This window comes from Sesamum indicum, linkage group LG1 (genome assembly GCF_000512975.1).
Source record: "Sesamum indicum cultivar Zhongzhi No. 13 linkage group LG1, S_indicum_v1.0, whole genome shotgun sequence".
Lineage (NCBI taxonomy): Eukaryota > Viridiplantae > Streptophyta > Magnoliopsida > Lamiales > Pedaliaceae > Sesamum > Sesamum indicum.
This window is the reverse complement of record NC_026145.1, coordinates 8,334,913-8,347,153: the sequence shown is the minus strand read 5'-3', so window position 1 is coordinate 8,347,153 and position 12,241 is coordinate 8,334,913. Positions and strand designations below refer to the sequence as shown.

At 35.7% G+C, this 12,241-nt stretch overlaps 1 protein-coding gene across 1 annotated transcript in view; it reads right to left on the bottom strand.

Annotated features, from left to right (window-relative positions):
- LOC105159034 (putative leucine-rich repeat-containing protein DDB_G0290503) overlaps positions 1,031-12,241 on the bottom strand; it is a 15,432-nt gene continuing 4,221 nt past the window's right edge. Inside the window, exons 4-6 of the mRNA XM_011075965.2 lie at positions 10,963-11,000; positions 6,865-6,986; positions 1,031-6,722 (exon numbers count right to left, since the gene is read on the bottom strand). Coding sequence (XP_011074267.1) covers positions 1,387-6,722; positions 6,865-6,986; positions 10,963-11,000 — 5,496 coding nt within the window. The 3' untranslated portion in view covers positions 1,031-1,386. The remainder of the gene's footprint in view (positions 6,723-6,864; positions 6,987-10,962; positions 11,001-12,241) is intronic.

Sequence of the window (12,241 nt, the reverse complement as noted above, 5' to 3'; positions counted from 1 at the left end):
AAGCATTAATATTCTAGCGTTAATCATATGATGTAAACAAATACTGAAAAAAGTCAAGGAGTGTAAATTATACATATAACATTGTTCTTGAAGAACAAGAGATACGTACTTATTAAAAGTTTGATAATTGTCTCGACAATATTAATTACATATATATTTTCATAATTGATATAAATTGTTAACACTTGAACAATAATAAAATAATAATTTCACCATAAAGAGTTTTCATTTAATAAAATTGGCTATTTTTTTGTATTTTTGATTCTCAAAATTACTAGTTTTTCAGTTTATAACGTAACCCAAATATTAAGGAGACATGAGCATGTAAACATCTATCAATATTCATGCTACTAAATAAAAGATAGAGCTAATGGATTAAAAATTGAATGTTGTGACTAATGCAATTATAAGGATACATTCCCTATTAAAGAATGAAATAAAAAAATAAAACATCCATTAACTTACTCAATCTTGATTGGTTTAAAATTTTAAATAACATTGATTAAGTCAATACATTAAATTGATAAAAACATGATACATTATTTCGAGAAGATAGTGGTAACATTAAATGATGAATAAGAAAGACGGCACTAAAATTCAAACGCCAAGCAAATGAGAGATAATTAATAATTTTATCGAGAAAAATCAAGAAATTCATAAACCGGCAAGAGAAATTTCTCCTGCCAACCAAATCAAACAAGCAAATGAATAATGTAACCATTTGTTTATATAACCACTTAGTCAATTATATTTTTATATAGCTTTTAAACTTTCACTGAATAGAAAGCTTTTTTACAATAATTTTAAAAAAATAAACTCATTAATCTTAATAAATATAATCTTTTTTATTTATAAAGTACCTAATAAATTTTAAAATAATTTTTTTATATTTTACTTAATTAAAAATTTAAATAATATAAATCACTTTGTCAAGATAATAAGCATTAGGTGAAACATACATAATTCCTACTAATTTATAAGAAGAGATGAACCTTAAAAAAGGAAGGAGACTTGAGGAAAAACAAAATCAGAAGTACAAAAGAGATTAGACGATAAAACCACACTTTTGCTGAATTTGCTATACAAAGAAAATGCCCAGTGATGTCATAAATATCACTAGGCAATAGCTGCACCCGGCGGGGCTAAAATTGAACTGAATGACTACACAAACAAAACAAATCGGAGTAATATTTTTCCTATACACACACACACCCTATGCTGATTACTGACCCCAAAGAATAGAAATTCTTTTACTGACAACTCCTTTCAACAAAAATGACTTGACTTTGACGAAATATACCAACAAATCAAATTCAAAGTATAGATGAAGAACGCTAACCATACCTCCAACTCCAAGAGAGTTTGATCATTGATGTGCTCTTTGCATTAAGCAGCAAGCTGCCTTCTTGCGCCTCTTGTTTTTTCCACCATGTCCTTGAGATCATCGTACCGATTGCGATGATATTCAATCAAGATACACAACTGTCTTATGGCCTCTCTTTTTTCCTCAATCAAGTTCACCAACCCCATGTCTTTCTCCGTCATCCTTCTTTCCAACTCTCCCATCTTCTCATCTCTCTGTTGCACACTTTGTATCAAGCTTTTCTTCTCGTCCTCTTCCTTGTGCAGTATGCTCTCCAGTTCACTGATCCTTCCTTTCAACATTGACTCTTGATCTTTCTCATCATTCAGTTGCTGAACTAAGTTGGCTACTTCCTTCTTTAGCTGATCTTTCTCGTTAATGGTTTCTCTGATCATGTTTGTTGTCACCTTGAGCTCGTTCACTGTTTCATAAATGCGAGACTCTAAGTGGCCGTAGTCTTCCTCAAACTTCATGCTGAATGCATCGACTCCAGTCAATGTGTCGTTTACCTTCTCTGTGATCTCTGTTATTGTTTTCACTTGAACTTCTTTATAAGCTTCAATTATTCCAGACAATGTTGCAACTCTGTCTTCAAGCACTTTATGTTCTTCATTTAACTTCTCTTCCTTTTTCAGGTGGCTTTCGTCTTTCTCGCTTAATAGCTGTTCTGTGATACGCAGCTTCTGGTTTGTTAACCGTAGCTTAACCTCGGTATTTCGTACGTTTTCTACCAGTGTACTGATTTCCTCGACTTTCATCTCAAGTTCTCTCTTCAGCTCTTCTATCTCTTCTTCCAGTTTACTGACTTCCTGATTCTTTGCATCAATGCCGTTTTGGAACTGTTGGGTAATCTCTTCTATCTTCATCTCTGGGGATTTGAGATTTTCCTCAGAGTTTTGGAACTGAAATTCCAGTTGTTTTTGCTCGTCGCACAATTTTACGAATACATCTTCCTGTTCTTTCAGCTTTCTCTCCTGTTCTATAATCTTGTTCACTAATTCAGTGTTGCTGTTCTCAGCCAAAGCCAACCTTTCGGTGGACTCTAGCTTACTTCTCTCGATTTGCATTACCAATTCGCTTTTCTCAGAATGCAGCAAATCCAGCTCCTGCTGTAAAGAGCCAACCTGTTTTTGCAATTCAGCAATTTCAGTGGATGCTTCTTTCTGCACATCCTCCAATTTTTTCTGGATGGCAATGACTTCATCTCCTCTGTCTGTTAGCGTCGATTCTAGTTCAGAAATCTTGCTCTCTAGGCCACTCTTCTCCTCCCTCAGCTGATTTGCCTCATTAACTTTGCTACTAATCCGATCTTCCAGTTCATCCTTTTCACGTCGAAGAGTCTCCAGCTCCAGTTGCAGATCCTTTAGCTGTGCTGCCAGACTTTCCTTCTCTTCCAGCAGTCTTTCTCCTTCGACAGTTTTTCCTGATAATTCCTCTTTCAGCTTTTCAACCTGTATAAGGAATTCTGATATTTCTGCAGTCTTTTTGTCAAGAATGATATCTGCCTCACTTTTCTGAGCACCCAAAGAACTCAATTGCTCATGAAGACTGTTCACATCAGCAGTCAATGCGATGATTCTGGCAGATGCTTCACTCTCTGCATCTTCAGATTTTTTGCATAAAGTGGAGAGTTCGTTCTCTTTTTCAATCAATGCTCTCTCAACCTCAGAACTTTTATCTTGCAGCTCTGCTTTTTCTTTTTGCAACCGAATAAGCTCCTCGCATTTGCTCCTCAACTGCTCTTCCAATTCATGTTTCTGGTTGCTCAGGGTATTGAGCTCCACATTAAGGTTGTTTACTTGCAAGACTAGACTCTCGTTCTCTTCCAGTGTTTTCTTTTGCTCTGTGGTCCTCTTCTCCAACTCTTCTTTTAAAGTCTCTATCTGACTAAGGGATTCTGAAACTTCGTCGTTCTTTTGTTTTAGCTGTTCCTCCACTTCCAATTTTTCAGTACGTATGGAGTTGACCTCTAGTTCCAGATCCTTTACTTGTGACAAAAGAGTTTCCTTTTCTTCTATGTTCCTATTTAGCTCTAAGATTTTGTTTGCCAACTCTTCTTTCAGACTCTCTATCTGGATTAGGAAGTTGGAGATTTCTTGAACTCTTTTCTCTAGTTGTATCTCCGACTCCATTTTTTGGCTTAGTAGAGACTCCAGTTCCATCTGCTTTGCACTGACCTGATCTGTCAATTCCTTAACTTGAGCTGAGGCTTCGTTGCCTCTATGTACTATTTGTTCTTCCAATTCACCTTTCTGGATCCTCAAGGACTCTGCCTCAGCTTGAATAGCATTGATCTGTACTCTGAGGTCATTTATTCTGTTTAAAGAATCCATCTCTTGATCCTCAAGTTTCTTAAGAAGAGCAGAGAGTTCATCATTCTTCTGTTGCTCAATTTCTCTTCTTTGAGTGTGTGATGAATCCAGCTCCAGTTCCAAACCCCTCATACGAGTTGAGCTTTGTTCTTTGTGAACCTCATGAATCTCTAGGTGACTTGAAAGCTCTCTTTCTTTCTCAGCCAATTTTTCTCTTAACTGGCTTGATTCATTAACAAGTTCTTGAATCTTGTTTTCAGCCTGGCTTATCTCATCCTCAAGCTGTGAAATCTTCAAGGAAAGATTACTGTTCTCCTCTTCAGCGGCCTTTTGCATCTCACTTAACTTAGCGATTTCTTTTTCTGCTATTCCAAGTTTCTCCTCTGCTTCTTCCTTGTAAACCTCTTGACTCTTCAGGTGGCTGGAAAGCTCTTCTTCTTTTTGAGCCAATTTTTCACTTAACTGGCTTGATTCTGTACCAAGATCTTCAATATTATTCTTAGCCTGTTTTATCTCATCTTCAAGATGTGAAATCTTTAAAGAAAGACTAGTTTTCTCCTCTTCAGTGGCCAGTTGCATCAGACTTAGCTTAGCGATTTCTGCTGCTGCTGATTCCAGTTTCTCCTTTGTTTCTTCTTTGTAAGCTTCATAAATCTCCAGGTGACTGGAGAGTTCTTTTTCTTTCTCAGCCAATTTTTCACTTAACTGGCTTGACTCGGTTGCAATATCTTGAATCTTGCTTTCAGCCTGTTTAATCTCATCCTCAAGCTGTGAAATCTTTAAGAAAAGACTAGTTTTCTCCTCTTCGGTGGCCTGTTGCATCTGACTTAGATTAGCGATTTCTGCTGCAGCTGATTCCAGTTTCTCCTTTGTTTCTTCTTTGTAAGCTTCATAAATCTCCAGGTGACTGGAAAGTTCTCTTTCTTTATCAGCCAATTTTTCAATTAACTGGCTTGATTCGGTAGCAAGATCTTGAATCTTGCTTTCAGCCTGTTTAATCTCATCCTCAAGCTGTGAAATCTTTAAAGAAAGACAACTTTTCTCCTCTTCAGCAGCCTCTTGCATCTGACGTAGTTTAGCAATTTCTGTTGTTGCTGATTCCAGTGTCTCCTTTGCTTCTTCTTTGTAAGCCTCATGACTCTCCAGGTGACTCGAAAGTTCTCTTTCTTTATCAACCAAATTTTCACTTAACTGGCTTGATTCAATAACAAGACTTTGAATCTTATTTTCAGACTGTTTTACCTCATCCTCAAGCTGTGAAATCTTTGAGGAAAGACTAGTTTTCTCCTCTTCGGAGGCCTCTTGCATCTGGCTGAGCTTAGCAATTTCTGTTGCTGCTGATTCCAGTTTCTCCTTTGTTTCTTGTATATAAGCGTCATGAATCTCGAGGTGACTAGAAAGCTCTTGTTCTTTCTCAGCCAATTTTTCACTTAACTGGCTTGCTTCTGTAGCAAGATTTTGAATATTCTTTTCAGCCTGTTTTATATCACCCTCAAGCTGTGAAATCTTCGAGGAGAGACTAGCATTCTCCTCTTCGGAGGCCTTTTGCATCTGAGTTAGCTTTGCGATCTCTTTTTCTGCTGTTTCAAGTGTCTCCTTTGTTTCTTCTTTGTGAGCCTCATGAATCTCCAGGTGACGGGAAACCTCTCCTTCTTTCTCAGTCAACTTTTCACTTAACTGGCTTGACTCAGTAGCAAGATCCTGAATCTTGTTTTCAGCCTGTTTTATCTCGTCCTCAAGCTTTGAAATCTTTAAGGAAAGACTAGCTTTCTCCTCTTCAGCAGCCTCTTGCATCTGACTTAGCTTAGCAGTTTCGTTTGCTGCTGCTTCCAGTTTCTCTCTTGCTTCTTCTTTGTGAGCCTCATGAATCTCCAGGTGACTTAAAAGCTCTCTTTCTTTCTCAGCCAATTTTTCACTTAACTGGCTTGATTCAGTAATAAGATATTGAATCTTGTTTTCAGCCTGTTTTATTTCATCCTGAAGCTGTGAAATATTTAAGGAGAGACGGCTGTTCTCCTCTTCGGCAGCCTTTTGAATCTGGGTGACCTTAGCAATCTCTCTTTCCGCTGATTCCAGTTTCTCCTTTGCAGCTTCTCTGTGAGTCTCGTGAATCTCCAGATGTGTTAAAAGCTCTTTGTCCTTGTCAGCCAATTTTTCACTTAATTGGCTTGATTCTGTTACAAGATCTTGAATTTTGTTTTCAGCCTGTTTTATCTCATTCTCAAGCTGTGTAATCTTCAAGGAAAGACTGATGTTCTCCTCTTCGGCAGCCTTCTGCATCTGAGTTAGCTTAGCGATTTCATTTTCTTTTGACTCCAGATTCTCCTTTAGAGTGGAAAATTCTCCCTTCACTGCTTCCAATTCCAGATATAGCATGTCTTTCTCTTGTTGTAACTGGCTGTTAATGGTTTTCAATTCTTCAGCATTTCTCTTCTCCTCTTCAATTTTGAGGGCAGCAACGTCTTTCTCAATGCTTAAGCTTTCTCTTTCTTTATTCATATCTTCCAGTTTCTGGTTCAGTTCAGCTTGTAGCTTACGTGAACTCTCCAGTTCTATACTCAGATCAGCATTTTCAGCCAAAAGTCTAGCTTTCTCGTCATTCCACTTTTCAGCTTCAGATGCTATACTTTTCTCTGCTTCCTGTAGTTTGCTCAAAGTTCTTTGACACTCCTGATTTAGTGCTTCCTTTTCATCTGTAGTGGCTGCCAACTTCCTCTTCAGTTCAGCAACCTCAGAAAGCGCCACTTCGAGGTCTTGCTTTATAGCAGCTGCATCATTCTCAAAATTATTCTCAACTTTACCATTTTTCTTGCCCTTCTTCCTCGGTGAATCATCTGAGTCCGAGGAATCTGAGCTGGATGAAGAACTGTCACTCCCATGTTTTCCATGTGCTTTTTTCTTCAACTCTTCAGTCAGATGATCGTAACGAGAATAAAGAGACAGGTAATGATTGTGGACATCCTCAATCAAGTTAACCAGCGGCCCTTTCCCGTCATTATCGTCATCTTTAAGAACCTCTAAAATCTTCTGCACTTTGCCCTCAATTTCTGCAATGAATTTAATATGGTCAACACTGAAGATGCAAATCTATGGAGATGAACTCCAATCCTTGAAAGATGAATGGTAATGGTCTTTTTGCATTTTAATAACAGCCTAAAATAGTTTAACAAAAAACCACAAAAACCATACCTGCTTTGTTTCCCTTAATCTCATCATCTTTTTCAGGATCAATGTGACTTCCGAAAAAGGATTTCAAGGACTCACGCCACCGATGCTTAGGCATGTCTTCCTTTTGTTTCTCAGCAATTAACCTGGGTCACAACAACTCAGTCTTTAGCTTAGAAGGAATTACCCTCGAAAGCAAGTTGCTCGTTGTTAGTTGACATGCGAAAGCACAATCAACTGTGAGAACTAAGACAAATATATTTAGCCAAACAAGTGATCCAGAAATGCATTTAGATGTAGAATATCGAAAGACTGTATGCAACATATTGTTTAGTTACACTGAAATACAAGTTTAATGGGACATGAACAAAACAATCATGCTGTCTCCGAAGACAACTGGACCTCAGTAGTGTAATCCTTAATGCCCTTCATTTGAGCCGTGATTTTGAATTAACTTAATTATAATATTTCACATTGACTTGCCATCCAGAAATGCCATGAGGCAATGAAGATACTTACAAAGAAAGCAGTGTATATGACAAACAAGCACACATCGCACACAGTGGAAACATCCAATAAGATGAGTAATCAGACTGCATGACAATTTCTACCAGAAAGAACATAGAAAAAAAGACCGCATGAATATTTTCCTGATGGGTTAAGCTTAATAAGAAAAATAATCGTAATTAATGCTTTATCTCTGTTTTTCTTTTTTTAATAATTTTTTCTTTAGCTATGTTGATGAGAGTAGAGATCTGCAGGAGATTTCTTTTGTGGACTCGAATATGATTACGTTTCACCTCATTTTAGGACTCAATTCGAGCTTGGAGTCTTAATTATTTACCATCAATTTCCTACAAACACCAGCCACCCTACAACCATTTTATAATAAGTTTACTAGATACTGTGGTAGCTCAGTTCGTCCCTGTCAATTGGGAATAATAACTGTGGGTGACCAGGACCACTTATCCTACATCCCCCATCAATATCCAGCCGTATGAATATGTGATTAGAATTGGTACAAGCATCAGCTCACTACAGGCCTTCCACCTCCAGTCGTGTTGCTTTCTCTTAAATGATGCCTTGCTCTACATGAAGAATACATGTCGGAAACTGGAGTGATGGCCCTGTTTGCTTTACGTTATCTCATGTACGAAACATCCATCTTTTATTATTTGACTCTCGCATTTTTCAATGAACCTTATTTTCTTTTAGTGTTTTCTCCATCTATGACATGGGGTTCGTGATGTTTTCATATGAATTTATACTCACATCAGTTATAAATCGTTAAATCAGAAATGAAATCATAATTATATATTAGTTCATTGATTCACAACTCATGTGAATACAACGAATTCATATGGGCAGCATCAAATTTCCCATATGATAAGCCAGTGGCCCAACGCTAGTACACTCTCATTATCATAATTAAACCCATAATAAAATATAAAGTAAACAGAAATCATAGTAAACTATCAGAATCTAATACAACGTTAATATTCTTACATACAATAAAAAATTTTATCATTAACACATAACTAAAATGATTGATTTGAAGTTACTAACATTACCTGGAAACCACTAGAGAGGAGAAGCAACACTAAATTTAATGGTCCCGAAATGAAACTAAACAAATTTTCTGCTTTTTCTAATTTTTAAAAATACAACCTATCCATACACATTTTTGTCTTCATATAAAATTGAGAACATTCTTTCTAGACTTTTCCTCAACACATCTGGTAAAAATATTGCAAAAAGTGAAACCAAACGAACTTTCTCTCGAAAGTCACGGTATCATGCAACAATATATTATTATTATTGCTTTTTTTTTATATGTATCATGCAACGATATGCATTCACGGCCGTTATATATAATAATAATGAATTCAGGATTGCTGAAGCTTTGAACTGCATTTTAGCTGCCTCTTCGAGCAAAAAGGTCCGCCATTTCTAGAAGTCAAGCGTCCACGACGGGAAAGGAACAAAATCACAGATGCATCACATTACTAAACCAGTTGGTATATTCGGTATGTGTACTTCAAATTTAATATAGAAAATCAAAATTAATTGATATGATACTTTTCTAAGGAATTGTGTCCATTTGTTTATTGGATTTTATTTCTATTAAATAAAAATATAAACAAAAAATAAAAAATGGAATAGAAGAGATATAATTGGGTTTAGAAAATGAATTTTAATTGGATTAGGAAGAGAAATTTGAAAAGAGAACAGGAAGTAGATGTAGATGAAAGAAAAAAATAGAAAAAACCACCTAAGTATTCATTTATTAGATAAAGTTAATTTAATATAATATCCTGATCAAACATAATATATAACATATATATAAATATTCGCCAAACAAGTACCAAAAGGCTCATGATAATTATCGTAGCCAAAGTTTATGCTGAAACTTGTTAATAGATCTAACATCTTAAATGAAATGCTATAAAAGAGGGCTAGAAATCAAATTAATCAATGGGTGCACATAATTTTCAGACGCATTACAAGCAGATGACGTCCAATATTTCATCCATCGCATCAGGGAATATAGAGATATTATCTGACAAAGAACTTTTTAGTTCTTTTTTACTAGAAAATAAAATAACGTATTCCACAAACTACATGATTAAATATGCTACGTCTGGCCCTCTATATTGTGGTCCACCATATCAAAACCCAAGTCACTCGTAGAATTAAATTCATTCATTGTCCCTGATTACAGCTCCCAGAAAACCATTAAGGGCGTAGTTAATATAAGCTAATCCAATATTTGCTTTTTTATGTTGAAAGTTTGAAATCCATTATTATAACAAGGCGGCAACTATTCACACTATTTTTATTATTATGAAACCCGCGCGAATCACCTTTTATACACATTAAAGTAAATGAAAAGTAATTTTATTAAATAATTGTATCACGCATATAATTATATTTTTTAAAGGTCATATAATTATATTTCAATCATACTTTTTATTAATCACATATTTAACTTAACCTGCACTAAATACTTCAAATTACACTAGGTGAAAAAAATAAAAGAAAGCCTTTTGGAAAAAATAAGAGAGATTTTTTCATGTATCAAATCACATAGTTTTCTGTCCCTCACTAATTAGTGTAATCACATCTGGACTTTACGTACACTTACGAAACGACCAAATTTGAAACTCAAAAGAAGACAGCTGGATCATCCCTCGACATGATCTCTTGTCTTTCGTCAAAAAAAGGTTGTAGCCTAAGGGCCAGCCTATTGGGGTCACATTTTGAATCTATGCATGTTCAAAAGAGTAATAGTAACAGATAACGCTCTTCTCGTTGATTTTGTTCAAAATGAAAAAGACACTTTATTTTAATTTTCTTTAGCAGATCAGATAATTACAAACCTCATATTTCCCAAATTCTTCCTGTTGATTTTTCATTCTATTTGGTCACAATAATTGCGTCCGTCAATCACATATTTGCCAACAAATTACGTTAGAAACAAAAAGATGTATTTGACGCGCCTACAAATGTTATCATTTTTCAATGAAAAACTTGCATAAGTACAAATGACACAGCTGTGAATAGGAGCAATAATAGGCCAAGACTATCGCAAAACATTGGTTTAAAGAGATCGACAAATAAAAGGAAATGCAAAATTAGCAACTAAGAGATAAATCAAACAATTCAAATAACAAAAAAATGGAATCACGTGATTATCTTAATCTCTTCTCATCATGATTAAAAGACTTGATCTATTATATGAAAATCAACTCAAAGGAACAAACTCTATCAGGAAACATAACAGACTGTCAAAATCTCAGCAGACCAAGAGCAAGCTTAATTCTCAACTCACCGATCACCGAGTTTCAGAAAGTAAACAAACTCAACTCAATGAAACTTCTCAAACGAGTCGATTCCATATTTCACTTCTTCCGCTCGGACACCACAATCAGTAACAAGAAAAAATCAATCCGAAAAACAGGCAAAAAACAAACAAAAAACAAAAACAGAATACAGCCGAAGAACACCAACTAAACAAATGAACTTCGAAATTATTCCGCAGCATCAAATATTAAACAAACAGCACAGGCTGATCAAGCGAAAAAAAAAAGTCAGATTTAATTTCAGTAAGGAAGCAATTACCTCAGAATCAGAGCTCGTTCATCAGCAGCCGCAGCTGACTATAAAAACTAACACCAAAACTTTTTAGAGAGAGGAAGAGAGTTTTAGAGGGAGAGAGAGAGAGTGTGTGTGTGTATAGTGTGACTGCGTGTGTTAATTTATTTAAATCGATGAAAAGGAGAATCTAAATGTGTGATGAATTTTTATTGGCTGGCAAATTTAGGGAAGAAATATTTGAAATAATTATAAAAAAAAAAAGGAAAAAGTGGTTTTGTCTTTGTGGTATTATTATTATACACAGATGGGTCACAGCAGCGACTGCCACTGCAATTGGCGCTTCAATTTTCATATGGTGGAGGAGAGAGATGGAATATTTGGAGTCTTCTTTATGTCCTTTCGCCCTCCGATTTCCGTGGATTCACGAGAATGCCATTTTGGGCTTTGTTTTTGAGAAGTATTATTCAGTGATGAAACGAAGAATGTGTGGGAAAAGGAAAAGAGAGGAGAGGGGGAGGGGGTGGGGGTGGGGGTGGGGGTGTCAAAATAATTGCAGTATGATTTGTGAATGGAAGGTGCAGGCTGAGGCAGACGTTGTGCTTTTTGTGCTTATTATGAAGAGCCAGATCAGCATGACTGTGCTACTTTTACTATATTAATATACCAAAGACTCTTCTCTCTCTCTCCGAAATATGCATCCCAATTACATTTAGATATTACTGAAATTTAATCAACTACCTTTTACGTGGTGTTTTGCAATAACTTGTCTATTTACTAAAGGAATAAATTGTAAAAACAGTTGTACGTACGTGTTTGAAATTAGTTTTTGAAATGACATCAAAGTTTGTTCTCATATATATTAGTGTGAAAACATCAAACCACGTCCATCATATCAGATCCGTAGCCAAACATATGATATGTTGACGTATCATGTTTCACATTATTGGTGTGTTTAAATCTGACTTATATAAGAGAAAATCCGAAAAGATAAACACCAAACTCAATATGCAACTCCCAAGATATGTAAATTGTTTGCCCATATGCCTGATTTTAGATGGGGGAAGGAAAAGTACTACAACACCAAGTCTGGCCTAGAACCAGCCCATGCTTAACTGCTGTCTATGATGTTAGTTCATATGTGCCTAATGTTAAAGGAAATTTTAATTCGGATCAGGTTTAGTTGGATTAAAATAAATTATATGACAAGTATAATATAATTATTGTGTGATTGGTGTACAGTTCAGGAAAAACGTTCAATCACACCTGTGAAAATTTTCGATAAAATTGTTTATTCTTTCTGTAA